The sequence below is a fragment of the Anthonomus grandis genome, chromosome 22, assembly GCF_022605725.1.
Source record: "Anthonomus grandis grandis chromosome 22, icAntGran1.3, whole genome shotgun sequence".
NCBI classification, from domain to species: domain Eukaryota; kingdom Metazoa; phylum Arthropoda; class Insecta; order Coleoptera; family Curculionidae; genus Anthonomus; species Anthonomus grandis.
This window is the reverse complement of record NC_065567.1, coordinates 37,955,667-37,983,431: the sequence shown is the minus strand read 5'-3', so window position 1 is coordinate 37,983,431 and position 27,765 is coordinate 37,955,667. Positions and strand designations below refer to the sequence as shown.

The 27,765-nt window shown below is 32.0% G+C and overlaps 1 protein-coding gene across 2 annotated transcripts; it reads right to left on the bottom strand.

Annotated features, from left to right (window-relative positions):
- On the bottom strand, positions 1-27,765 carry LOC126748986 (endoribonuclease Dcr-1). 2 transcript variants are annotated; one of them, XM_050458555.1, is made up of 12 exons: positions 26,784-27,765; positions 21,622-21,990; positions 21,133-21,486; positions 20,294-20,484; positions 19,853-20,139; positions 12,092-12,306; positions 11,498-11,711; positions 10,834-11,436; positions 7,582-9,017; positions 7,053-7,523; positions 2,035-2,110; positions 1,800-1,961 (listed from the first exon to the last, which is right to left on the bottom strand). In XM_050458555.1, the coding sequence occupies exons 1-12, from the start codon at positions 27,693-27,695 to the stop codon at positions 1,942-1,944; spliced, it is 5,148 nt and encodes a 1,715-aa protein (XP_050314512.1). In that variant the 5' UTR covers positions 27,696-27,765; the 3' UTR covers positions 1,800-1,941. The 2 variants fall into 2 exon arrangements, with proteins under 2 accessions (XP_050314511.1, XP_050314512.1); XM_050458554.1 differs by having other exon boundaries at positions 1-2,110.

Below are 27,765 nucleotides of genomic sequence, written 5' to 3'. Positions count from 1 at the left end.
AAATTTTAATGGAGCTTGGCCGAGATGACAGTATTCCGTTGATAAGTAGAAAATTTTTATGGAAAACTTTAAAAAATATGAATTTTGCCTGGGAAAAGCATAACCGCAAAGCACTTTTACTGGAGAGCGACGAAATTGTTTGTTGGAGACTACAATACTTGAGAAGTATCAAGCAGTACCGCAGGGAGCAAAAGAAAGTTTTTTATCTTGATGAGACGTGGATTAACGAAGGTTATATAGTCTAAAAAATGTGGCAAGACAAAAATATAACCAGTGCTCGCCAAGCTTTCATAGAAGGCCTGTCTACGGGTATTAAAGTACCTTCGGGAAAAGGAAAAAGACTTATAATCACACATATTGGAAGCGAAGAGGGATTTTTAAAAGAAGGTCTGCTAACCTTTGAGTCGACTCGCACAGGAGATTACCATGAAGACATGAACTCAGACGTTTTCGAGGACTATTTTGGTGAAATGATAAAATTTCTTCCGGCTAATTCGATGGTGGTTATGGATAACGCAAGCTATCATTCACGGCGAATAGAGAAGACGCCAACTTCAAGTTGGAGAAAGCAAGAAATTATCGATTGGCTGACTGCAAAAGGTATTGCGTTTGAAGCAAATTTGATAAAAAAAGAACTGCTGGCAACAGCAAACTTACACAAAACTCGTTTCATGAAATACGCCGTGGAAGATATAGCCGAAAAATATAATATAACTGTACTGCGCTTACCGCCATATCATTGCGAACTAAATCCTATAGAACTGATATGGGCGCAGGTAAAAGGATTTGTAGCAAGACAAAACACGACTTTTAAAATGAAAGATGTTAAGCTACTGTTTGATCAAGCCATTACGGAAGCGACACCAGAGAATTGGCGAAAAGCAGTCCAGCATGTAATTAAGCAAGAGGACAAAATGTGGGATCTTGACAACCTCATCGATCAGACAGTCGATCCTTTAATTATAATGTCAAGAGGTGATGACAGTTCGTCAGATGACGAAGAAGACTACAATCTATTATAATTTAAAATTGTTATACACTGTTCAAAAAGTGCCAGATCCAAAAGTGACATTTTCAACTGTTTTACTCTACATATTATGTTCAATAAATTTGTGAAAAAAATATATTATTCCATTTAAACAAAAGTAACTTTCTAAAATAAAATAGCATTTAAGTACATTAATTATAAGGTAAAAAACAAGTCCCAGTTGCACGCCTTTGGCGAACCGTTTTCAATGTTTATCAGTGGGTAACAATGGGCAAAACTCATAAATTGACCCAAAACCGGGTGGCACTACCTGCAATCAACGAAAAGAAAGAATTTTACATTGAAACCAATACCCAACTAAGGTAGTGGCATAAAATATTGGTGGATCACCAGGTACCACTTTTGCATACCTAATGAGGTTTTATTGCTCTACACACTTCTGAAATAGAGTATACACATTTTAATTATTTAAAATGCATTTTTTCTTCTAGCATTAGTTGTACTAAAATTGTGCGTTTTATATCAACAATTATTACTCATAGTACAAAGAATGTTCTAAAAAAACATTTAACGGTGTAACTCTTAAGGCTAATTATAAGTATTTTAGTAAGAAAAATTCTTTAAAGATGGACCTAAAGATTTTCAGAACCCAAAATATACAGTTGATAAAAAAAGCAAAAAAAACTTTGAATATCAAATCAATTTGTTACCCTACTTTAAATCTAAATATTTACCTTAAAGCTCAGTTCTTGGTTGCCGTAGAAGGCCTCGTTTTTTTAAATGTTTTAATGCGCATTTAGCAGCTGTACATTTTGCAATCCTATAGTTTCGGCCAATGCCCTTAAATATCCCTTTACCAAAAACTTCTACCGTTACTCTCACCCTTCTGCCATCAGCTAGCTTTTCTGGTCTACCAAACTTTGCAGTCTCTGGTTCAAGTTCAAGAAGCTCTCTTATTGGAGATTTAGGTACCCTATTTGAAAACTGTTCTATTTCAGCCTTCATTATACGGTAATATACTTTCCATACTGAATCCAAAGACATACCAGAATCAAGAAATATTGCACCTGCTACTGATTCAAACACGTCTCCTAAAGCTTTTGGAACCTCTACATCTTCGACCTAAAAATTGAGATGTTTTTGTTGTAATAATATGGTGTTTGCTGTTCAACTTCAAAAGTACTATCCTATACTGAATATTAAAAAACTAATGTTATACCTCTAGTAAAAGATGATAAAAGCCCTTAAAACAACAATAAGGAAGAAAAATCCCAGATGATAATTTTATTTTAACGGAAATTTCAAAAATTCCAGAAAGTTGGCTTAAATGTCAATATTTATCCCAAGGAGTTCTTCCCTGTTTGAAGGTTTGTGATAGTTGTGTCCATTAAATCTTTAGCCATTAATCGATAATAAAACTAAGAATGTTATTCTACTGCTACTGAATGTTAGCTTTTAACAAACTAACAAAGAACATTATAACATCTTTAACACAATTTTTTAACAAATGTCTGAATGGACAAGAAGTTCCTAGCCAATATAGTTTTCCTAGTTCCTAGGAAAGTGGTATACATATCCTCCATCTAAAAAAGAGCCAATAAAGCCAACTATCATCATTATAGGGGGATATCAGTTACCAGTACAATAACCAGATTGTACGGAAAGATATTGAGAGATTGAATAGAAATAGAATTTATAGAAGAAAAACAACAATGGATTTAGAACCGGAAGATCATGTACGGCCAAAGTATTCTGTATAAAGCAGATAATAGAGAAAAAGTCATGCAGTTAACTAAGAAACACCTAGTTTATTCATTGGTCTCTCAAAAGCCTATTATAATATACCCACTACTAAGCTATGGGAGGTATTTCAATGCATTTCCAGTAATCAAACTCCTATAAATGCTATAAAAAACGTTTATCAAAATTCCACCTCGAGAATAAAAATGGCAAATATACTATCTAAACACTTCTACGTGACAAAGGGGCTTCGTCAGGGATACTGTATATGGCCAACACTTTTTGCATGTATGTTAAAGAGGCCTTTCTAAAATCAAAACAAAAATATTAAGGAATATGAATACCTCTAACTGATCTAGTCTACAGTTCGCAGAAGACCAGGCAGTTGATAGCAGAGGATAAAGAAGACCTAGAATAGAAATATATGGTACGGAAACTAAAAGAAACCTACAAATATTGGGGACTAACTATTAATATTGGAAAAAAATAGGCTTATGCATAAGCAAAGAAAGATTATTATAGAGTTAGAAAACCTACAAGAAACAGAAGCCTGTGAAAAATATAAAAACCTAGTGGCTACATTGGATAAAACGGGTTCAGACGACGATCAAATAAGAACGAAAGTGATACAGGCACCGAAAGCAATTAACTACCAGAGCGGAATTCTTTAGAGTAGAAATATAACGAAGCGTAGGAAATACAATATATATGGTGGCGCACCGAAAACGTGCCACTCCGAATTTCTTCGAGATTTCGTAAAAAATCAAAAAGCGCTCGCATCCGTCGATTTTTGTTTTTAGGGGGCCAAATAATCTCGTATTTATAAACCTTTACCCTCAACCCCTACACGGGGGTGACATTTAGCCTTAAAATTTTAAATGGAAATAGGGATCGAGTAATACCTTATTTTAAAGGTAATTTTATCCTGATTATAATACCTAAGTTTTAAGTTGCTATTTTCATCCTCTTTAATATGACAACATGTCAAAATCTTTAAAAAGCTACTTTAAACTTAAGAAAATATGAACACATTCTTCCGATTTAAATTCTTATTATTTCATTCTGTTATCTGTGTTACTTAATGAAGTAAATCCTGATTTTTTTTATAAAAAAGCCCTTTTAAAGCCCTTCTGATTTGTTATAAGAAATCCAATGTTAAACAAATTTGTCAATTTTTATTTAATGTACTCAATACTCATACATTTATGCTTACTGGCCTTGATACCCAAACAAATATCAAATATTATTATAATACTAGCTTATATTGGAATGTTATCATGCTCTACAAAATATTTCTAGTTATTAGTCTACTTTTGGTATTGGTTAAATTGACTGTATGGGAATTTTAAGTTTTGCCATATTTTCGTTATGCCAAATATTTCATTTGTAATGACTTATACGCTTCAAGAGAGAGTTGAAATTATTTCAATTTCCTTTAGAACTAACGATTGTGCTAGAGCAACTGCATTGTCCTACAATGAATTATATCCAGATGCACACTTATCACATACATACGTCATAAACTTAGAGGCAAAATTTCGTGAAACAGGATCAGTTTCAAACAAACCCACAAATGTAATAAATCCAGTCCTAAATGAAGCTGTAAAAGTTGCAGTTTTGGGTTATATGACAATCAATCCCACACTCAGTACAAGAAAAGTGAGTGAAATATCAGTTTTGTATCACGTAGCAGTGTTCACAGGATTTAAAAAAAAAACATAGGTTTCATCCCAAATTAAACAAGTACAGGAACTTAACGAGGATGATAATGACCGCCGTTCACAGTTTTGCAAAACTATGAGTCAAAATATCATTGTCAACCCAGAATTTTTTTGTTTGTTTTTCTGATGAATGCAGCTTTTTCCTTAATGGTACTGCGAACAGACATAATTGCAGATATTGGTCGGATTTCAACCCTAGATTATTTAGGAAAGTACATATTCAATATCCCGAAAAATTAAATGTATGGGCTGGAATTTTCGGCAACCACATTATTATGCCATATTTTTTACCTAGAAATTTAACCGGGGAAATGTACCTTGAGTTACTGGAAACTACTATTGAGCCAGCTTTAGTTACTGCCATTTTGGAAGATGAGCGCCATTGGCCAGAAAATTTAATTACAGAGCCACACCGCATTACATGCTGTACGGCAATTTTTAGATAAAAATTTTAAACGAAAATGAATTGGACGGGGAAATCCAACTGAATGGCCTTCCAAATCTCCTGATTTGTCACCTCTTAATTTTTTTGTGGGATCATTTAAAATTTATGCTAAATTTATGCTATACAGCCCAATTCTTTGAAAGATTTGCGACAACGAATAGTGCACGAGTGTCAACAAACTTTACTTGATGTCTTACATAATGTGCCCGAGCATTTCGAATCGTGTCTCTACTTTTGTATGAAAGTTGAAGGAGGGCATTTTCAACATTTAATTGATTAGAAATAAATTAAATATAAATACTAGAACAGTTTTAATGGTCATTTAATTTAAGTATCCGAAACTCTTTTTATTTAGCCATTAGAATCACTATTTTTAAACTCATAAAAAAAAATCAGGATTAGAAAATATTTGACATTTTCATATTTAATAATTTAAAAATAAGGTCAGTTTTCTATACTTTTTGCAGTAGTCTAGCTCTTTTAAAAATGTTGAACTAATAATTTATTTAAAAGGTCTTTTGAGTGAGCTCGCTAAACAGCTTACTCTTACAAATAATAAATTGATAAATAAAAACAACATTCCTTTTTAAAAATATTGACAAGCTGTGATATCACAGAAACTGAAAGCAACAAGTTAAAACTTCGCCATTATAAACCACATGAAGACTTTTAAAATGAAGTATCACTCAACCCCAATTCCTATTTAAAATTTTAAGGGTAGCTGTCACCATCGCGTAGAGGTTTTTAAATACGAAATTATTTTGTCCCCCTAAAATAGAACATCGAGGTGCGAGCGTTTTTTATTTTTTTACAAAATCTCGGAGAGATTCGGGGTGGAAAGTTTTCGGTGCGCCACCGTGTATATAACACTCTAATTAAAAGTAGTTTATTATACGGATCAGAAACTTGGAAAATGAGGGCCAAACATAAAAGAATAGTAGAAGCAACCAAAATGAATGCACTGTTCTCAGTGATTAGTCAGAATAACAAGAGGCGAGAGAGTTAGAAATGACAATATCCGAAAACAAACAGGACTTCAGGACACAATTATAACTGACATCAAAAAGAAGCAACTTATCTGGTATGGACATGTACAACGTATGAACAGAGTTCTTAAACAAATAATGAATTGGATACCATACCATCCAAAAAACAAGGCGCCTAAAAAGAACCTGGAAAGAGTTCACCAAGCAATCAATGAGTGTAACAAACTTAGATGATGGTAAATGGGAGGATAGAAGGAAATGGAGTCTAGATCTTGGACAACGTCGACGCACGTTTTAAACCGATTATATGTACATATATTATCTGTTATTCTAGGCCAAACATATAATAATTATTGTAGATGGAAAATGAAAAAACAAACATTTTTTCTCTGGAACTTTGGTTAGAGGTTAAACATACTAAAAGTTATCACTTTCCCATGACTCTTCTTACGAGGAGGGGAGGGATGCTCAGAAATTATAGTCATAGGCCAAACAGTTTTAGTGCAAAATAAAAGCTGTTACCATACAATTTATTATCAATTTTTTCCAATTACTTAAAATAATTTTAAAAGATAATCTTTTAACTTGGTTTTTGTCTAATATAAATTACTCTATGACTTACTATGACGGTATTTATTTAGTTCCTACCACTGGTACACCAGTTTTCTGAACATTTTCGTATATTTCGATATTTTTTATCTAGAAGCTTCTAGTTTTGGTTAAATTACGTATTAGCGGATGTGATGTTACACCTTTCTGCGATCCCACGAAAAAACAATCGTGTTTATTGTTCTGGTAATTCACGAATTTGCCTTTATAAAAAAATAGTTAAATTTCCACGCATAAATGGAGATATAATATGAGTAATAATTCTTGGGTTTCCTTTTTTTTAAATATTAAGAAACGTAAGAAGTATGATACTAAAAGAGAAAAACGGGCTCAGGGAGCAATAGATACTATTCTTCTAGATATTATTTTACTCTTTGTCTTTAAATAACAAAGCAAAAAGAAATGCTAAAACTATTACTGGTTTTTGATATATTGGCTTAAAATTTTTGCTATGCCATCGGAGGCTAAAATATTTTACTCTAAATGGGCCTGGACAATTTTCAAAAATAAGAAAAATTAATATATTTCTAATAATAGCAAATAACAACAACTATTTGTTTTACCTCTTCGCATTCTGTTTCAGGAACCAAATAGAGTTCATCTAAAATGGAGTGACCGCCTTCTTCTTGTAACCTTATAAACCTTTCAACTACTTCGTTCAGTCCTGGTGAAAGGTGCCTAAAATACTTGTGAAAATCGTGTCTTACAGCTAGCGAAGCAAAAATGGTATTGTTGACTAAAGCTGAACGTAAATCAGTTAATGAGCCTGGAGAATGCATTCTCGGATCTTGATATAAATGTCTAGTTATAAGATAATCTAGGACCGCGTCACCCAAAAATTCCAATCTTTGATAGCAGTCTGTAAGTCGATTAGGGCTATAAGATGCATGAGTCATTGCTTGAAGGAGATAAGACCGATCCCTAAACTTATAACCTATCAGTCTTTCAAATTTATCATATCCATCTAATAGTCTTTCAAGCTCTTGATCAGCATTGGGAATAAGACGTAACAGAGGAGATTTGGGTACTTGGATCTGAAAAGGTAAAATTTCATTATAATTCAAAAATAATACTAACATTCAATAAACTTACTTCTCCATAAGTCCCATCTTCCTTTTTAGGTAATACTGTAATACCTAACCAGGCCATAAAAAGCAATGCTCCTCTAGGACCACAGTCAATAAGATATGATCCAATTAAAGCTTCTACACAATCAGCTATACTTTTATCAGGAATGCTATGTTGAGTAACTAAATTATAAGGAATAACGTTGGTTAAGCTATTTCCACCACGCTTTCTAACCATGGAACAAATTTCATCAATAGTCATGTTCCTGGTAGCAGCCATATCAGCAACAGTCCAGCAATTAGCTGGAAATTGAGCATCGATTAAGGCATCTTCCAACTGTTTTGGAACGCAAAAACATGGTGGAAGCCAATTATCATGTGGATCAAACTTTGTTGCTATCATAAATTCGCCTATACCTTTCTTATTTCCAAGTCTATAAAGGTTGTAGTTACTGACTTGCTTTGACCGCAAATGGCTTAATTTACCCTCATGGACATTATCATACTTACAGTATAGATAATTCGTAATTGCATATTTTAAAAATGAATCGCCTATAGTTTCTAAACGTTCTAAATTTATGCCATCATTAGCATTGGACATAGTCAAGGCTTGCAACAAAACATTAGGGCTAGGTCCAGGATGACTAGTTAAATCTGGTTGTAGATCAAAGCTAAAGTTTAAGTCTTCATCGCTAATCTCATACTCGTTAATAAAATGTCCAACTGGGACATCAGCAACTCGATCTAAGGTAGCTGATTTAATAAATAATTGACTGGTATCAAAACTGTCCAGATCAAGTCCTGTGACACCTATTTCGTTTGTAACTTCTGAACTTTTTTTCTGAAATATTTGATCATCTTTCACCAAAATGCCGCTAGTAAGAATATGTTCTGTATTTCTTGCACATGCTTCATGAAACGCTTTTCGAAGCTCTTCAGTTTCTGTGCAATCATCATTAGGCTGCCACGCATGTACGTCTTCAATCAGTTTGAATGATTCATCTTCAGTATTTTCATCATCTAACGCTTCTGCCTGATGCTCACCTGTAAATTCTATCCTGAGGCCGCCCCATTCATATCCAGAATCTTCCGATTCTGACTCAGAATTAAAATCTGAAATATCAGATAAGTCATCATACCAAACACCATTGGGATAACAGCTTGTTGGAGACCCATATCTGACTAATGTATTCGGACCATTCCCTCCTTCGGCCATTTCATTTGACCAGGTTCCAATTTCTAAACGGTTGTCACTGTCAGAATCACTCTCCTCATCAACCTTACTGTCATGATCATCGTCATCATCTGGTCTCAATTCAGTAATTTTTAAAGATTCAAGTCTCTCCTCTGCCCTTTCTTGCAATATCCTTAACTCCTCCTGTTTACGCATTTCTTCTTCCTTAGACTTTCTCAAAACGTCTGCTAAATTCCATCCAAAATTCAATGCTGGCCATCTAAAATCTAAATACGAAATTATATTTTTAAATGCCAAGTAGAAAATAAAACACACAAGCTGTACAGAGTTTAAAACATGATAAAACAGATAGGTTTAATACAAGGTTATGCAACCGCTGTATGCCAAAGCCGAGTTTTTTAACCAATTTATCAGGAATTAATTTTGTTCATACCTAAAGAAAATTGCCTAAGGGCTCTAAACTAAACAGCAGATTCTAAATTGATTGGGCAAAAACCATTCCCGCCTGTATTCCCGAAGGACCATTTTCCCGAATCCCTTTTCCCCAACAATTCTTTTCTTGAATACCTCTTCTAGTAAACATTTTACCGAATATTATTTCTCCCGAACACTTATTTTTGTCTATTAATAGTATTTTAGACAGTAATAAAATTTATTCATGGTTGGGTTTGGTTGGGTTGATATTCAGGGACTTCCATCCTAGTATTTTTATTTAAAGAAACAGGCCTATTGTATTCTATTGACCTCCCGAGTAATTTAAAAGTTCGGATGACATTCTTTTCCGGAAAATGGTGCTTCAGGAAACATTCCGTTCGGAATAACAGTGAAATGTTGTTCGGGAATATGATAGTTCAAAAAAAAAACGTTTGGGACAATTGTAATTTGAGAAAGTGGTTAACAGATATAAAAAGGTAATATCTTTTGACTTTTTTGTCTAAGCCTGAAATGTAAATATAAAAGACAACATAAAAATTTTATCCATAGCCTTTAGCAGTTATAGCCGTTTATAACATCCAACAACTCAATAATTTTTAACCAAAAAACTTTCGTTTGTAGAGGTTATCAGGCGCAATAATCTCAAATCCGTTTTGATATTTATTATATTATAGACAATTATTATTATAGAATATCTTTTATATATTATAGAAAAAGGTTTAATTCAAATCTGTTGGAAGTTAACATTTTTTAATTAATTTTCACAAAAAAAAAACCATAGTTTGTCGAGGTTTATAAGCACTATAAACCGACTTAGTTATCCATTATTAATATCTAGATAAAAAATTACTTCTTTGGAATTCTAGGAGATACGGGCATTATATTGATTAAATAACGGTGGGCGCGGACTATAAACATGTTTGATGTTCGATTTTGGTCGCTGGATATTGTCCGGACAGTACCTTCGTTTTTGCACACATTATTTTTTGCGGCATTTTGTGTTAATTTATTATATTACTTTTTTCTCTATATATTATATTAATTCTTTCTTCTGTTAAAATTTAGTAATCACTGGCAACATGAAATAATAAGCATGTTTACCAACAAGATATCCCCTCTGCCCCTCTGTAGATGTTGCGCTCAATCCAAAGCAGCCAATGTTTATTCTAGTGTATTCAATGTTCTAAGTATATAAGGCATATTGTAAATTTTGTTTTTTTCTTTAATATGTGTAAACAAGCTGATTCAAACATTGACATCTATTAAGTAAATGAAATGGTAAAGTATACATATGTCTGAGTGGAAATATCAAATATAAAAAAAACTAATAAAAAAAAACAATTAAGTAGTAGACACTAATTTACTCTAAAAAATTACCCCGTAATATATTTCACATTAATTTAGAAACGCTCTGTACATGTGTACAAAAAAGAAAAATTATATAAACAAATAACTTATATATTTTAAAGTGTTATAATAACAAACTAGTGAAAATTCATAATTTTGCGAACTGAGTATGGCTTCAGCATCTGTTAAAAGAATTTTAAGCTGGTATTGCCTAATAAAATTATAAACTTTGTTATTATCAGGCGGATCTTGAATGATAAATTTAAAAAAAAAGTCTAAAAGAACAAAAAAAATTTTTACCTTTATCAAGTTGAGTCTTTCCTAGGCCTATATCATTAGCGACAATCCTTCTTATTTGATCAGCAAGTAGCAAAGCATTTACCCGATAAAGAATGCATGGCAACGCCACTGCTTTTCTCCAAAGTGAAGCGGGGAACGGATGTATCGCACATAGTTCAGGCACCAAAATTTGTTTTTGTTCAAGGTTTTCTCTCTTTGCCCTTTTGGTTTCTTCACTACTAGTAGGCAATGCCACGCCTTTCCTATTTACGTATCTTGGTGTCAGAAAGTTCAATCTAGCAGAAGTATGATCAACATCTAATAAATACTGATCAAGGTTTTGAATTTGGATACCATATTTTCTAAAATAATATTCTTCAAAAGTTGCATATTCTGAACCTGGAAACGACGACTTGGGATTCAAAAACGAACAGATCTCAGCGACGTAAAAATATTGGGGCTGATCTTGGTTTCTATACCACGGCATTACTACTGCATCTTTGTATTCATCAATGTTAAACTTGTAGCCTTTACGATCCTCATCTGGTATCATGTGAGGAACAAAATTTAGGTTTTCGTATATTATGTCAATAAATTTCCAGTCAACTTTAACTGTATCTTCTTCTACAAATAGTACATTACGTTAATGTGGGATTAATGTTTTAATGAAAAAAATTAAACATACCGTCAATGGTAGGTACAATAAGATAATTCATTAGGGATAAGTTGGGTTCAAATAGCATTAAATACTTTTGAAGCCTTAAAACACTAGTGAAAGTATAATTGACAAACTCTTGAATTTTGTGAGTTTGATTTTCATTTATCATGATCTCTTTGGAACAAAGTTTAAGCTCCACACTCACTTCTCCTGATCTCGTGAATATGGGAAATGGGCTTATCTGAAACCCAAAAAACTTTTTAGTCAAACAGTCAAGTATTTATGAAATTAATTATAATGATTGGATTGAATTATAACTTAAAAATTATTATGTAGGTGTGGTTTAGCACTAAAACTTAAAATGATACATGATGAAACAATACAATAGGTGAATACCACGAAAGATTCCATACCAAAATTCGAGAATTTACACTCGCAAGTTACTAGGAATAAGAGGTTCTGTGTAACTGCATATTTTAAATTAATTGATTAAGGAAAACACTCTATTAAACAAATTAGCTAATTTATCGTCCATTAATTATCACCGGAAATATCAAAATTTTACACGTAGTCACCCAATACATATATTTAAATTAATAGTAATATTATTTAATTTCTTACTTTTGGAACTTCTCTATCAGTCAAAATTCCAAACCCTTGTACAGATTCTTCAGGAGGATAAATTTTGCGTCCGCGCGTATTTTGCTCTTCAGGCAAGGGACAAGTTAAGGTCATCACTATTTTATAAAAGTAGGCTGGTTTTTCAGGTTTTGGATGACAATTCAGCAACGCATCAGCAATTTTCTTGTAGTAATATTGTCTTCTTTTTGTTGTACCTAAAATATCTTTGAATCAAGTAACTGTTAATAATCTACAACCGATAACGCATTTTTAACCGTAGCGAAAAATGGTTCTAGGAGTGCTGGTACACCAACAAAAAATCGAAATTGAAAAAACCTAACGATAATTAAAAGCTTACAAATAATTACTACTATACCAGATATAAAAGATAATTAAAAACAAAGAGACAAAGTTAGCACGGAGAATTAAATAATAAAACGATAAGTTTGTTGGGATAATCCGTAAGATGGGAAGCAGAAAAAAGGGCAACCATAAAATTAAAGGAAAAAAAGAGGAAATATAAAGGAAACATTACGAGTTCAGAAACATCTGAACTCGTGAGTATTCTGCCACACTGATCCTTTTATAGCCCTAGAAACTTGACAGTGTTGTGGTTGCCAAAATCATCGAAGGCGTTAGTGTTACCGGGTTTTTGTAGATTTATGCCACGAACTTAATAAATATACCTGGACTGACAATTCAATGAAAAGTAAATGACTACCTACAATTGGCACATCTGACAAATTTTAGGTGTGCCAATTGTAGGGAAATAAAACAGTTGAAGTTTTTGGGAGGTTATGTTTAAAAAAAAACAAAATAAAAAGTTACATTTAGTCTATATATTTGTGTTCTGTGCATTTAGTTAAGAATAGATAAGATAGTTGCGTTATTAGATCTGAGTATTTTTATTGTACTTCTTTAAGAATTTCGTTAAAATTTATGAAAGAAAGTAATCCTCACCTAAAATGAGACAAAGTTTCAATGTCAATAACATTATCATCTTCATTACCGTTATTTTATATATTTTTTAAACTGAAAATGTTCAGAGTGACCAACATCAAAAAGACACGACCACTAGAAAAATGGCGGCCACCACGCAGAGGTCATTTTTGGGTATGGTGCGGCCATATGCATTAGCAGTCCAGGTATATTTATTAAGTTCGTGATTTATGCTGATCGTTATTACTGCGCCATGCCCGTGGTGATGGGTTGGTAGCCTATCGGGACCAACAAGCAGGCGAAGTGTGGAAGTTCATGTTTAGATGTCTTAAAAGTGAACTGCTAAAAAAGATCTTTCATATGATACTATGTCAACGTGTGGCTCTTGTGACAAGCCCATAAGATCTAGTACGGTTGCTGTAGAATGCTATCTTTGCCGTTTTTGGGTTCACAGGGGATGCACTCCAGTCCAAGTCGGAATTTGAAGAAGTTGTATGCTCCTTTCAAAAAGAAAAGTAGCAATGAATGAAACTGTAAGTCGTGCAAGAAAGCCGGGTCTAGAAGGCTTTCTAAATTATTGGAATTTTTGAAGATCAAAACTGTGCTGGCAATTTAACTTAATAGTTATAATGTTTTTTATTCAAATGGACATTATAATCAGAACGGTGGAGTCCTTGTTTTGGTCAGAAGTGGTATAAATGTTAAAAGTATTAAAAATATATGGTACAATGAAGTAAACTTTTTAAGTATAATGAAACAAATTATCAAATATTTGCGATATATAGATCACCTTCATCTGATATGTCAGAATTTTTTTTACAAGAATATCAATGGAATGTGAATCTTGTATTGATCACCTTTTTGTATTTTTCCCCGAAGATTCAGTCATAACTTTCGACTCACTTCTTATATTTTAATAACCGAAATTACAGATCATTTTCCTATTTTAAAAATCGTCTCAATAGTATTAAATTAAAAAACCAGAATCTAAAGACTAGAATCAATCATGACAAAGAGGTGGTGATGTTTTGTTAAATAAGGATGTTAAATAAGAAGAAAAAATTGGAGTTCCGAATGTTAATTCTTTTAGAGTGTTTAGAGTTGGCCGACGTGGTACTCCTGACAGGTCTTTAAAAGTATGCTTCGATAGTCCCGACACTTCACAAATGCTTAAGGGAAAAGTGAAAGTTGGCTGGGACTAATATAGTAATTAAAGCGGATCTCACTAAGTTGCAGAGGGAAGAAATTAGGAAACTTTACATAGAATTGGTCAATAGGAGGGAAATTGGTGAGGATGTAATGTTGAAGCTTACAAATAGAGTGCCTTCAATATTAAAAAGATTTGATCGTCTTTAAAAAAAAATAATTTTTATACTTATGTTCTATTTTAATGCAGGAGGTATAAGAAATAAATTGAATCATTTAAGGGGTTCTGTTGCGTCTTGTGTGTATGATGTGATTTCGCTTTCAGACACATGGTTGTTTTTGGATACTTGAAGTTCTGAGTCGGGTTTCTCGGACTTTAAAGTTTTCAGATAAAATGCCCTAGCAAGTGTAAAGAAAGATGGTGTGGTGTTCTACTTGCTATAACAAAAAAAAGGAAATCCTAATTTGGTTAACGTACCTTGTTCATCTGTTAAGTAGATCTTTGTATCAATTAGTTAAATTATAAGTTATTATTTTTGGGGTAGTTTATTTGCCCCTCAAATCTGATGTGGTGCAGTTTGCAGCTTATTATAATTCATTGTTAGGGCGAAGACAGACACAGAGGTTTTCGCCGAGACGGCGTGCCGACTATTCAAAATACATACAGCGGCACTGTTTGAACCAGGACGCTGTCCAGTCATAATATGATTCAAATTTACGTGAGTTGTTGATTATTGCAAAATGGAAGATTTTACCATTTTCATCTCATTGTTTTATTTACTCTTGAAAAGAAAGAGAGAAAAAAGGAGAAGAAGGACAATGTGGGTACATCTGATTGTTAGCGAAAAGGAAAGAAAAGGCATTTTTTACAATTTATTTTTCGAAGGCAAGATGAAGACAAATTTTTCAATTATGTAGTACTATTAAGCCAAATGTAACTAAAACAAACACCTGCATGAGAACATGTATTCCCGCAGAAGAAAAACTGCTTATTACTCTCAGGTAAGTAATTATTAGATGTAGATGTACTAATAGTAATTTTATTCAGAAACTTTTCTACAAATACTAAATCTTGATTATATTAGAAAACGCTAATCCTGTTCTGGGCTGAAATTACTTAGGTACGATTGGACAGAGCCAGCTGGAGAAGGAGTTGGCACAGGAACTAGATTGTTCTTGGTAGTCAGCTTGGAACTGATTGTTACTGAAAGAGTTTTGTTGAAGTGCATATGAATAAGTAGGTTGTTCCTGTATGTGTTGTGAAGTACGACTGAGAACAGAGTGTTGTTGAGCTTGTTGCGAGAAATAGACTGGTTGTTGTTGCTGTGGTTGCTGCGAAGCGTACGATTCATATTTGCTTATTACTTGCATAAGCTCTATCCTACACTTTGTATTCACCATCTTTGGCAGAGATGCGAGACTAGGTACCAAAGAAAGCAAAAAGATTCCATTTTGACCCTCTTTTCATAGCTCTCCAATGAACTAAACATTTTACCTTCAAGGGCGGATTGTGATCTTTTTTTACTTACAATCGGTCGTCCTGAAACACATTTTGCAGTTGCTGTGATCGAAGAAGACGAAGAAGTAGGTCTTGGTTCTTTAAGGAACACTAGTTGTTGTGAATAGACATATGGCGCTTTCTTTCGGTCTCCGTCTCCGGATTTTCCTTTTTTGGCTTTGAATTTCTCTTGCAAACCGATCACGTATATTCTTCCATTTTTTATATAGTAACTCTCCTGCAAATAAAAAAAAAACATAAAAATAAAAATATATTTACTACATACATATCTCTACTTTTTCCGGCATTTTCAATAAATTCATTCATAATTTTTATTTCAGGTATCTAGCAACTGGATGTTCCTTAAAAGAAGTGCATTATAATTTCCGAGTTGGAAGGTCTACTGCCAGCGCCATTGTCAAAGAGATTTGTGTAGCAATTTGGGTCTGTTTAGTTGAAAAATCCATACCAAAATTATCTACAGAAAAATGATTGGAGATTTCAAGAGGATTTGAAAAAAATGCGAAATTCCCGAACTGCATCGGTGCCATAGATGGTAAACATATAAGGCTAAACCAATCACTAAATAGTGGTTCTATGCACTATAATTACAAAAAATATTTTTCCACTGTTTTGTTTGCAATGTGCGATGCTAATTACTGCTTCACTTACATAGATGTCGGATCGTACGGAAAATCCAGTGATTCAGGAATATTCAAAAATTCCACACTTTTTGATAGATTATGTGAAAACTCTTTGGCAATTCCTTCGCTACGCTGTCTTTTAGACTCCAATGAAACGTTTCCCTATGTGATAGTGGGCGATGAGGCATTTCCTTTATTGGAAAATTTACTTCGATCTTTTGAAGGAAAGCAACTTACTGATAATAAAAAAGTAAACAATATGAAACTATCCAAGGCTAGAAGATACATTGAGTGTACGTTTGGAATATTGGCCAACAAATGGAGAATATTTCACCGGGCTTTAGATGTTGATATTGACTTAGCCGAAACAATAATTGAGGCTTGTTGTATTTTGCATAACTTTGTAAGAACACGGGATGGAACACGTGACCAGTTTAATGTAGATGAAATCGATATTATGCCTGCGGGTAACTTATTGCATTTTGTACAGCCAGATTCAAACCATAGAGGAAATTTTAGAGCAGTATCTTTTAGAGATAATTTTTGTCGTTATTTTACAGAAAAAAATAATTGAAAATGTATATTTACCTTAAATGTACACTTGAATAAAATAATAAACAAACTCTTACCAATTTCTTTCTTTTCTTCTACAGTTGCATGTTCACCAGCAAAAATATTTGTAATGTCTTTCCAGTTTTCTTTCCGTTTTATTCTATCACTATATACAGATTTCGTCATGTCCCATAATGCGGGACGCTTTTCAATTTCCGAAATCAATTTGCACAACTGTGTCTGTCTTTTCAGCTTTAAAACAAAGTAATAATAAGCCGACTCTCTAAGCAAACATCGCCTCGGCACAACAATTTAACGAAGCGCCGAGTAGACTTCAATTGACGTGTCGACATAAACCGTAGTGTGTGTCTTAAGAGTATTAAAAGTATGGATGAATATTGTCTATTCGGCGAACGACTCGGCCGCCGTCTCGGCGAAAACCGCTGTGTCTGTCTTCGCCCTTAGAGATTTCTCAGACTTATTTGAATTATTTTTTTTGCAATAGCCGCTGATTTTAACTTACTTGATTGTACATGGCTTAATGATGGTCATAACCTACAAACTGAATATTCGGATGGGTGTTCTAATATCGCTACTGCGTCATTGCTTGGGAATGTTTTTAATTACTTATATTGATATTAATATATTGGATTATTTTCAAATTTTTTCCGAAATCCATGGCGCACCTTGATATTTGCTTTTCGAATATAAAAACTTACCTGGTGTTTTAGATAATAATTTGTTGCCGGTAATTGGCTCTCGACACCTTCGTTATGTTAGTGTTCTTACTGTACCATATAAAGAAAATGAAAAGTCAGAATCTTGATTTTAAAATTATTGACTATTTATCGTTGAATAATTTTTTGCCCCAATTGATTTGTCTTTTATTATTATTGCATATCGACGTTGCAATTAATGAGTTTTATGAAATTTTGTGTATGGCTTTAAATTAACTCTTATGTACCCATGAAAACGTTTTAGAATGGCAGGTTTTCTTTACGGTTTATCAAGAATTAAAGAACTTTGTAATAAAATTACCCACAAAGAACTTAGTAAATCTAAAAATTATGGTGAATATGTTACATCTTTTGACTTTAGAGAGTGGTGCAAGGTGTTGAATGAGCGATGTTACAGGGAACACATCAGATTTACCGAAGATAATTTACTGGTCATCCCCAGGTGTCTGGAAGCATGTTAGTTATGTTAGAAAGAGTAATACCATTCCACAACACATATTCTTTGGTATTAAAACAAGTGAAGAGGAAAGTAATAAACTGTTTGCCAAATATCCGGCTGATGTCTACGCTGATATATTAAATTCAAATGTAAAATATCAATATATAAGCAATATATCATAACAAATTATTTAAAGCAATATATCATATTGAATTCCTGATTACTATGTCAATCTTAAAGAGCAATTTAATATAAACTCAATTAATATCTGACTAGTGGATGTGTTCAGTGAAATCCTTAATTTAATGTGCAACACCTCACATTATTTGTCCTGATTGCTACTTTAAGAGTGCGTTTGGTCTCTAGCTAAACCAGCGTTTAATTTGTTTAATATGTCATTAAATATGGGTGTTTTTCCTACCTTTTGGAAGAGGTCGTATATGATACCCATATTTAAGGCTGGTGATGTTAGTGATGTCACCAATTACCAAGGAGTCAGTATACAGACAACTCTACCCAAACTCTTAAAGAAAATCATGACAATGGAACTAACTTGGCAATGTAAAAGTCAAATTATTGACTATCAACACGCTTTTGAAGCGGGCAGCTCTACTGTTACAAACATTAGTTCTTATGAGAACCGTCTCTTGGGTGCTTTTGAAAAGGGTTTACAAGTTGACGCAGTGTATGCAGACTTCTCGAAAGCATTGGATAGAGTGAATGATGCTCTTATGCTTGCGAAGTTTGCACGTTTGGGTTTTGGCTTAAATATAATTTCTTGGCTTGGAGAGTTATTTGCTTGGGAGATTTCAGTATGTAAAACTCAAGAATTTTCTTGTTCAAGTCTTTTGCCGTGTGCCCTAGTTTTCCTGAGGGATTTTTATGTCCTTAACCTGTTTATTAATAATATTCCAGTATTCATAAAGGATTGTAGTTTTTTGTTATTTGCTGATGATCTAAAATTGTTTTTAGCTATTATATCCATTTGTCAATGTCAGTTATTGCAGAAGGACTTGTCTAGTTTTAGTAAATGGTGTAATCTAAATGATTTTGAATTAAATGTATTAACACGTAATTCAATTTCTTTTTCTAGATCACGCAATCCAATTTTATTTAATTATTGGTTCTACTGTGTTAAAACGAGTAACGGAGGTAAAAGATCTTCACATTATTTTGGATACCAAATTATCGTTTGTACCACATGTTAAAAAAATCTATATAAAGTGCATATAGAAGTTTAGGTTTTATACCTAGATTTAGTGGCGACCCTATTATAGATCTCAAATTGTTCCTTTAAACTTAAAGTTCCTAAAATTAATGGACATACTGACTATAAATCAATTTTAACTATGTTATCGATGGATACGCTCGAGTTAAGGCGACTAAAGACTGATTTATGTTCTATTTTTAAATTACTGAATAGAACTATTGATTGTTATTTTTTATTGAGAAGGCTTAAATTCAAGACTTAAGCATCTTTTTTATGTTGATTTCTATAGAAATACTTACGGCCAATATAGTCCAATTACCAGAATGCATCGTTCTTTTCATTTGTATAGATTGGACCTACCTACATGTTTCCAATTGTACATTTAAAAGTTCTCTCAGGCATATTTCAGGTTTCATTTTGCTACATCAATGCTTTGTTTTTACTTTGTAATTGTGCTATTTAAATATTAGTTTCTTCTTTTGTAAATTGGTTAATACCGTTATTAAACATAAGTAAATAAATAAACTTGTTATTTGACATTAATATCTTTAAAAAATACTAATTCAAAATCTGATGTAAACAGGAGGATGATATACCTGGTCTAATTTCACTGTTTTCATCACACTGTTCCTCAGACATTAGGCAAATACCATCTTCATCTGCTGGTGTAAAGTTTTCCTTACTGATTGGCTGTAGTTGATCATCTAGCTCTCCTACTTTATGCAAATACTGACAAAGCAAAAATGCTGCTGCTCGCCTTGACAATAACGAATTTATCATTGGAGGACTACTAACTTCTACCTTTACAGGACTATTAATTGGAAGTCGAATATAACAGACCCAGCCTTCTGGGTTATGTTCCTCCCGCCAAATTGGCGTTAGCCTAAAAATAAAAACATCATCTATTTGCAAATAAAATAATGTTTTATTCAAGATATACTATCTTTGTTCTTATTTTACAAATTTTTTTATATGATTAATAGAACAGAAGTTATAGTTCCCCATAATAGCTCAGCTTTTGAGAACATGGTACCTACCTGGTAAAGCTATCACTAGGAAGTTTGGCACAGTATCTATTTATCAAAGCAATAGCATTAAAAAGCGAAACATTGGCGGAATCCTCTAATGGTTGATAAGGAGCACAACAAGCTGAGTAACTATCAGCTAATATTTCTTCAGACTTGCTTGGCTCCAAGCTTTGACATCTTCTTAATAATGTATTTTCAATCTAAAAAGAAAAAAACTTGCAGAAAATCATAAAAATTATTTGTTTTTAGCTATGTTTTGAATAAAAAGAGATTCCCAATCTGCCTTTCCACCTATAGGCAAAGACTATTGGTATGGTATATATTGGTAAGATTAATGGTATGGTATGTCAATCAATCTCTTAGTACTTGATCCTCGGTTATAAAAGTCTTGAGTCCCATCTTAAGTGTGAGACAATATGTCGATGGTATATATCTTTTTGATGCACCGCAGGAGCATATTGAGCAATAAAATTAAAACCCTATCAAAATAATTTCGAAAATACGTTCATAAATTGTAAAAGAAAAACCAACAGAAAAGGAACCATCTAAATGTGACTTACTAATATCTGGAATATTTTTTGTAGGTGCATAAAGCAAAGCTCTTTTCTGGTTGATCCATACAATATAACCGATTCATCGAAGTAACTTGGAATCTTCATTCCCGTGGCACACTATGGCAATAATTAATAGTTTTATTATAGCTCATTTTCTCCACGATTTAAAAGTTAGTCGAAAGGCAGAAGAGACCCTAAGCTCTTTGAATATTCCTAGTTCCAAAATACAAGAATGCCAAAGTACACCTTTTTCGCAAAGTAGAGACGTCACTCTATTTAAATTTACACATTTACCTCATTAAATTGAGCCAAATTTGAAATGAAGTCATCAGTCTCTTCTTCATTGGCAAGAAGGATGAAGTAGGCTTCAGAAGCTCGAGCTCTAGCTTTGCTTTGTATATAACTATGAAAAGTTGTAGGCAAATCAAATCTAACAACCAAGTTACACTTCGGTAAATCGCATCCTTGTTCCAAGACGGATGTAGATACCAATATATTACATTCATGACATCTAAATTTTCTTAAAACCTCCTCTTGCATTTTGTGTTCGTGTTCCGCTTCCCTCGGCTCCTTTGCTATGTCTGCGACTTTCTCAACAGAGAAGAGGGCTGATATCCACCAAAAGTCATCATCTTCCTGAGATAAAATCTAAAACAGGAAAAAAATCGCTATATATATTGATTATTTAAAATAACCATAATAAAATCTACAATTAATACAAAATAGTTACATGCTTGTGTGTCCTCAAATAAGTGGTAAAATTGGTAAGTGACAAATACTTACACAGAGTAAAGCAAATAATGCCTTAGCCTTAAACCTATTTTGTACAAAAATCAAGGCACACAGCATATCATCCATCTGCACCCTTTGATTTAGTCTCTTTGGTTTTCCTTTAGTTTTCTTTGGAGGTCCTATTAAAGGTTCACTTTCAGTGAGGTTAGTTTCTTCTGTAAATATAGGTTTGGGCCCAGCCGGTTTAAACTGCCTTAACATGTGAATGAATTTTAGCACCTTGGATGTAGAGTACTTCTGGATCCTCTCAATTTCATTTTTGTAATTTTCAAACTCGAAATTGCAAATAGCTCGCGTATGCACTAGGGCCGTTGATATAACACATAGAAGAAGATAGTGCCTTTCATAGGGAGTTTTGATCTAAAAATTAAAAAATATATATATTGCAATAATATATATATTATTTGCAATATATATATTGGAATAAATGCACTGTTTTGTATGCTGGGAAATTCTGCACTGAGGGGCTAATTTTGAGGTCTGCTGAAAGGGCGACGGATAGCAGAGCAACACAAGAAAATTAACGAAAAACACAAAGTCACGGTCTCACAACATGTAATTAAACGGGCTACACGTGTTTCGCTTTAGTTAGAGCATCATCAGGCCTAAAATAAAAATAATACTTAATCAAAACTAAAAACTTACATAAAACAAATTACATGTTGTGAGACGTGTAATAATGATATGAATTTTGTATGTTGGTCTCTTAGAGAATAATGGATGAGATTTTTGGACAAGAAAATTAGATAATTGAATAAAAAAAAGTAACTTCAACAACACATAACCAATTGAGTTAAAAACAAAAAGTAGAAAAAAGATTTTTGGTAAATATTTGGAACAACAAAGAATAAGAGCCATTAAAGGGATGAATATAATTGTTGGAATTTTCATTTTATTGACAATCATCATTACAAATTGTTTATATTTTCCAGATCCAAGGTGTTTTCTACTTTGCATGAGACGAACAACACATATTCATTTAATCCATTTAGCAGCTCAGATGCATCGAAAAGATTATTACATAATTTAAAGAAAATAAAAATTAAAAATTATTTTAAAGCTAAGGACATGACTGCACATGGTTATAATTAAAATTGATTTCATTATGATGGTTTTACATTTTGCAGCAATGAGAGAAATTTCAATTATAGTTAGTATAGAAAAGTTAAAGGATCAATGTCTCTACACAAACTTAATGCACTACACACACTTAAATTAATATCAACAAACTGGGATTTACCTCATAGATAAGGAGTTTAAAAACACTATCACAAAAGCTAATAGACTCAATATATTACTAAATTTGTGTTATAAGCATACAATAAACTAATTAATCAGTTTAGAATGTTCACCAATGTTTTCTTGTTTGGCACCTAGAAAACTAAATTTCTGTATGGGCCAAATGAGAAATGTCCACAAATGAATACAAAAATCTAACGACTAGATAATTAAGATTACTGCAAAAAAAGTAATTAATTAATTATTAAGCAAATAAATTGATTCAAAATATTATTAAAAAAAATTCCAAGTTCCTACTAATATATCTCTTACAATTATGAATAAAGGCTTTTTTATTATTTTTTTTTATGGCATCAGGTAAAATATTATAGATCTTAGGACTAAGGTAGTCAATTGAGATTTAAATTTATCATACTATTTGGTACTCTTAAGTTTCGATCTATACTAGTCCTAGTTGAATATGAATGATCAAAATAGTTTCTTAACAAGGTTTTTTGATACATGAAAAAACAAACATACAACGATCTTACAGGTAGGACATGTAGGTTTTTGTTTATATTTTCTAAGTATTATGTTTAAAATATAATTTTGTATAATTTTTAATGGTTTAAGTGTATTCTCTTACATGCTTGCCATATTATCACTGCATATCTAATCAAGGATTCTACATGGGCTTTAGATTTATGACCAACACATATTTTGAGTTCTCCCAATGTTATGATGTGGTGAATTTATGTTGGATATTAGTCATAAATTATTATTTTTTACCTTTAAATTAATTTAGTTTATCTTTGGTTTATATTTTCAGAACTTTCTTTTCTGTAGTATTTTTTTTTCTTTTCTTTCATTCCCAATTTAGTTCATAGTATAATAACTCTATTTAAATCTTTAAATTTTAATCTTTTATAACTAAAGATTATAATATTTAAGAAAAATCCACACAAGCTCAAGGATTTATTATTGTATTTTTTTCTGAAATGTAGTGCAACATTGTTTTTAGATTAATAAAGATTTTGAATATATATTAATAAATGTTTATTTAAAATTTCTCTAATTATGCAAAAGTTTTGATTTAACTTTCTAATGTTTTTTGTTTATCTACTAATATGTTGTTTTCACTTAGGATTTCTATCAATAATTCTTCAGTGACTTTAATGCAATTAAAATTAGGTTTGCTTGTCAAAGAAAAAGCAATATAATTGGTTTCGTCAATACTTAACGTTAGTTTAAAAGTATCAAACCACTTTTTTTCTTGGCAAGGCCTACAGCAGTTTTTTCTCTACCTTCCTCCAAAGTATCACCCATAAATACCATGTGTCATCAGCATAGGAAACCACCGTACCTCCTTCAATCATTGTACAATTTATTAAAAGTTAAAAAAGTAGGGGTCCTAAAACAGTACCTTCAGGTATGCTGATAAGTAGTTCTGATGATTCACTATAAGTACCACCAACTTTAGTTACTTGTTTCCTATCAGTCAGATAGCTTCTGAATAATTCCCATACAGTGCCACGTACCCCATAGATGTTTAAAACATCTAAAAGCGAGTCATTGGGCACGGAATCAAAAGCCTTCCCTAAATCTAGAGAAGTGGCTGAACATTTTTTGCCTTTATCAATGTGTTGTGATTGTACTTGTTATTTTAACTGTAGCATCGGATGTACTTAAACTGTTACAAAAGCTGAATTGATTATCTGACAGAGTACTATTAACTAATAAATAATTTAAAATTCATTTTTTAAAACATTTTTCAAATATTTTATCAAAGTTTTTAATGACGCTTATAGGTCAATAATTTGTTATTTTTGTTTTGTCTTCTTCTTTATATACAGGAGTTACTATTGATGTTTTTAACATTGTGGAACTTGACTAGTTTTATTAATATATACATATACACTAAATTAATAATATAAATTAGGAGATGAATGATGATGAACTTTTTATTCCATGAAATCTAGCTGAACAATTGTTTTTTAATTTTATTGACTGGTTTTAGAAACATGGAACTCAAAGTTTAATACTTTATTTTAAATAGGTTATTTGGAACTACAATCTTATTAGCCATTTTTTACCGATAGTAAGAAAGAATTTGTTACAGTATTCGAATGTAATCTCTGATATGCGTATCCTTCTCATTAACTGCATTGGATATGATTCTATAGATTTTTAAAAACTCGTGTTGGTTAGCATTTACTTTGGATTTTGTAGGTTTAATTTATGCTTATTAATTGTTTTGTTAAGAAAATTCCTGTACTTTAGGCCTTTTTCTCTATTACACTATTATTGATCAAGAAGTTTTTTTTTATTTTAATGCGACGTTTAATTGTTAATATAAGACCGTTGGTAATAAGTTTCTTGTGATCTGCATAATAAGATGTTCTTTTTTTATTAGTTTTCAACAAAGTTACTAATTTTATCTGCAAAATTTAGTGGTGTCGCATCAGGGTCATTCAATTTTAAAATCCCTTCCCATTTCTCAGTTTTTATTAGGTTTTCAAATATGTCAGGATTAAAAGATATGTTGTTTTTAGGAATTTGCTTTTGTGTTACTTTTACCATCTTTACAGGAAACATTAATCATTATTGGATCTGTGATGTCACTTTGCCAAATAAAAGAGGAATTTTCCAAAGATGTTGTTTTTAATTTATTTCTGAGAAATATATGATCCAAATATGAGCTGCTGGTTGTTGTTACTCTTGTCGGGAAATTTATAGTTCTAATAAAACCATGAGAATTTAAAAAAGTGAGAGATAAAGATTAACATACATAACTTTCCTGTTAATAATATTGATGTTCATATCACCAATCATCAGTTCTATTTGCAGTTTATTCTTATTAGAATAATACTCATCTAAGTCTTCTAAAAATAAGTATACCTACATCAGTAAAAGGGAGTCTATAGCCACACAATATATCATAATTAACATTGTGCAACTCAAATTTAATGTGGCAAAAATTAAATTTTGATTTACTTAAACTATTTCTTAAACTCAACTACTTTTTTTATGATAAGGCATGACCCAATGTTCCACTGCTTATAAAAAATCTGAGTACATAACAACTAAGTTCTTTCTTTCACTAATAGGCTCTTATGCTTTTAGTAAAGAATTAGCTCTAAAACCATCAATATTAAGATTAAGAGAAAAGCATATCAATTCTAGCAGAGTGTAATTCTTATCAAGAGAGTATGAAGGTTTCTCACTGAAGAGCTACTAAGTAAATATTAGTCTGAAATTATTAAAACTTAGTTGGAGAACTATGCATATAAGTGTATATTTTGAGTAATAGCTAGTTTTTTTGCCATCACAAAACCAAACTACCTATGAATTGTCTGACCTGAATGGACTTTTTTTTGATAGGTACTTAATGTCATTTCATACTAAATATTCGATTATGTCCTTATTCCTTATTAATCATATTATGGTTTCTGTACAAATAAAGTAGTATGATTATCTTGAAAATACAAAATATGTATTATTATCTTTTTTGGTAATAGGTAATATAGAGTATTACTATTACTAGAGTAAGACTCCCTGGGGAGAAGAAACAAATTACAAAAGAAAATCAGGAACATAGATTTTAGTTGACATTTTTATATAAATAATTATTGTACAATAATTAGTCAGGTAGGGTGGTTCAATTAGATAATATAGTAGTAGAGCATTATTAAATTATATTTTTTTGTTTTTTTTTTTTGACAGAAAGTATAAATAATAAGTAACAACAAACAACTAAGGAACTGAAAGAATAAAATCAAATCATTTTTTAGATAAATTTCCCTGTATTTCTAAATTAAAATTGTTTATTGAATAAAATACTTTTGAATCTAAAATTAAAACTGAATACATGTACATTTTTCTATAATGAATTGAATTCTACAATTTTATTAAAAATTTATATTTGAATAACTTACTTTTAGTTTCTCAATTTTTGATAAAATGTTAATTGCGGCTCTATCAGCACCCCATGGTCCCAGATCATCCAAAATGTTTAAATAGTCATCCAGTAACTGTAAGGGGACCTCTTTTGGATCTTGAATATTTTTAAATTCATCTAAAAATTCATCAGCATAGATTTCACTAGGATCATATCTGTGCTCTTTTAAAAATAATTTGCAGTTTTCTATAATACTTATAAGTTCATCATTTAAAGCTAGTGGAACTTTTCTTGGGCAAGTAATAAGGAACTCTTTTGGCTGACATGATAGTCTAATTAGAGTAACAATTTCACTCGAAGTATCTACTGTTGAATTAAGAAGTTTCTCAAGTCTTCTGAACTCAGCTTCCAATCTATCTGCCTGTAAATCAGGGCCTAGCATACCACTTGTCAATCCTAGAATTCTAGGGCCTTTCTCTGGTCCTAAAATATCAAATTTTTTCATAATATCCTTTATTATGTATTCTCTCTCTCCATGAAGGCAGTCATCTATGACTAGAAGATTGTACTTGCAAATGTCAAGTGGAATCATATCACTGCTACACATTTCTGCAGTTGTGACAATAACATGATGTTCATCAAAAGATGTTTTGTCATAATTTTCATTATTGATGATGCTAAGTACTTTCAAGTCTGTAAGAAATTTTAAATGAGAAGCCAATACAAAAACGTTGTTTGGATCTAAGATAAGTAATGCCTTTTTATGGGGTTTTGAACGAATCTCCCAAGAGAACTCCTGCAACAGTTTTACTAAAATAAAAGCTTTTGCAGAACTTGTACTAGAGCAAACTATTGTATTTCTCTTTGTGGTTGAGTCTAATAGTTCTACCTGATACTCTCTAGGCGTAAAAGTATGAGTGCATACATTTTCATTTAAATAGCAAGCCATTTTTAGTTTGGTTCATAGAATTTTCTTTAAAAAAACAACAAATATCAAACCTAAACAAACTCAACATAGG

What these genes read in the sequence shown, in the direction of transcription:
- LOC126748986 (XM_050458554.1), bottom strand. Translation starts at nt 27,695, where the DNA reads ATGGCTTGCTATTTAAATGAAAATGTATGCACTCATACTTTTACGCCT. An exon ending in AAACAGTGAAATTAGACCAG is followed by an intron (nt 12,307 to 19,852) that starts GTATATCATCCT and finishes AAGATATTTTAG; the next exon opens with GTACAACAAAAAGAAGACAA. An exon ending in CTGATAGAGAAGTTCCAAAA is followed by an intron (nt 11,712 to 12,091) that starts GTAAGAAATTAA and finishes TTTGGGTTTCAG; the next exon opens with ATAAGCCCATTTCCCATATT.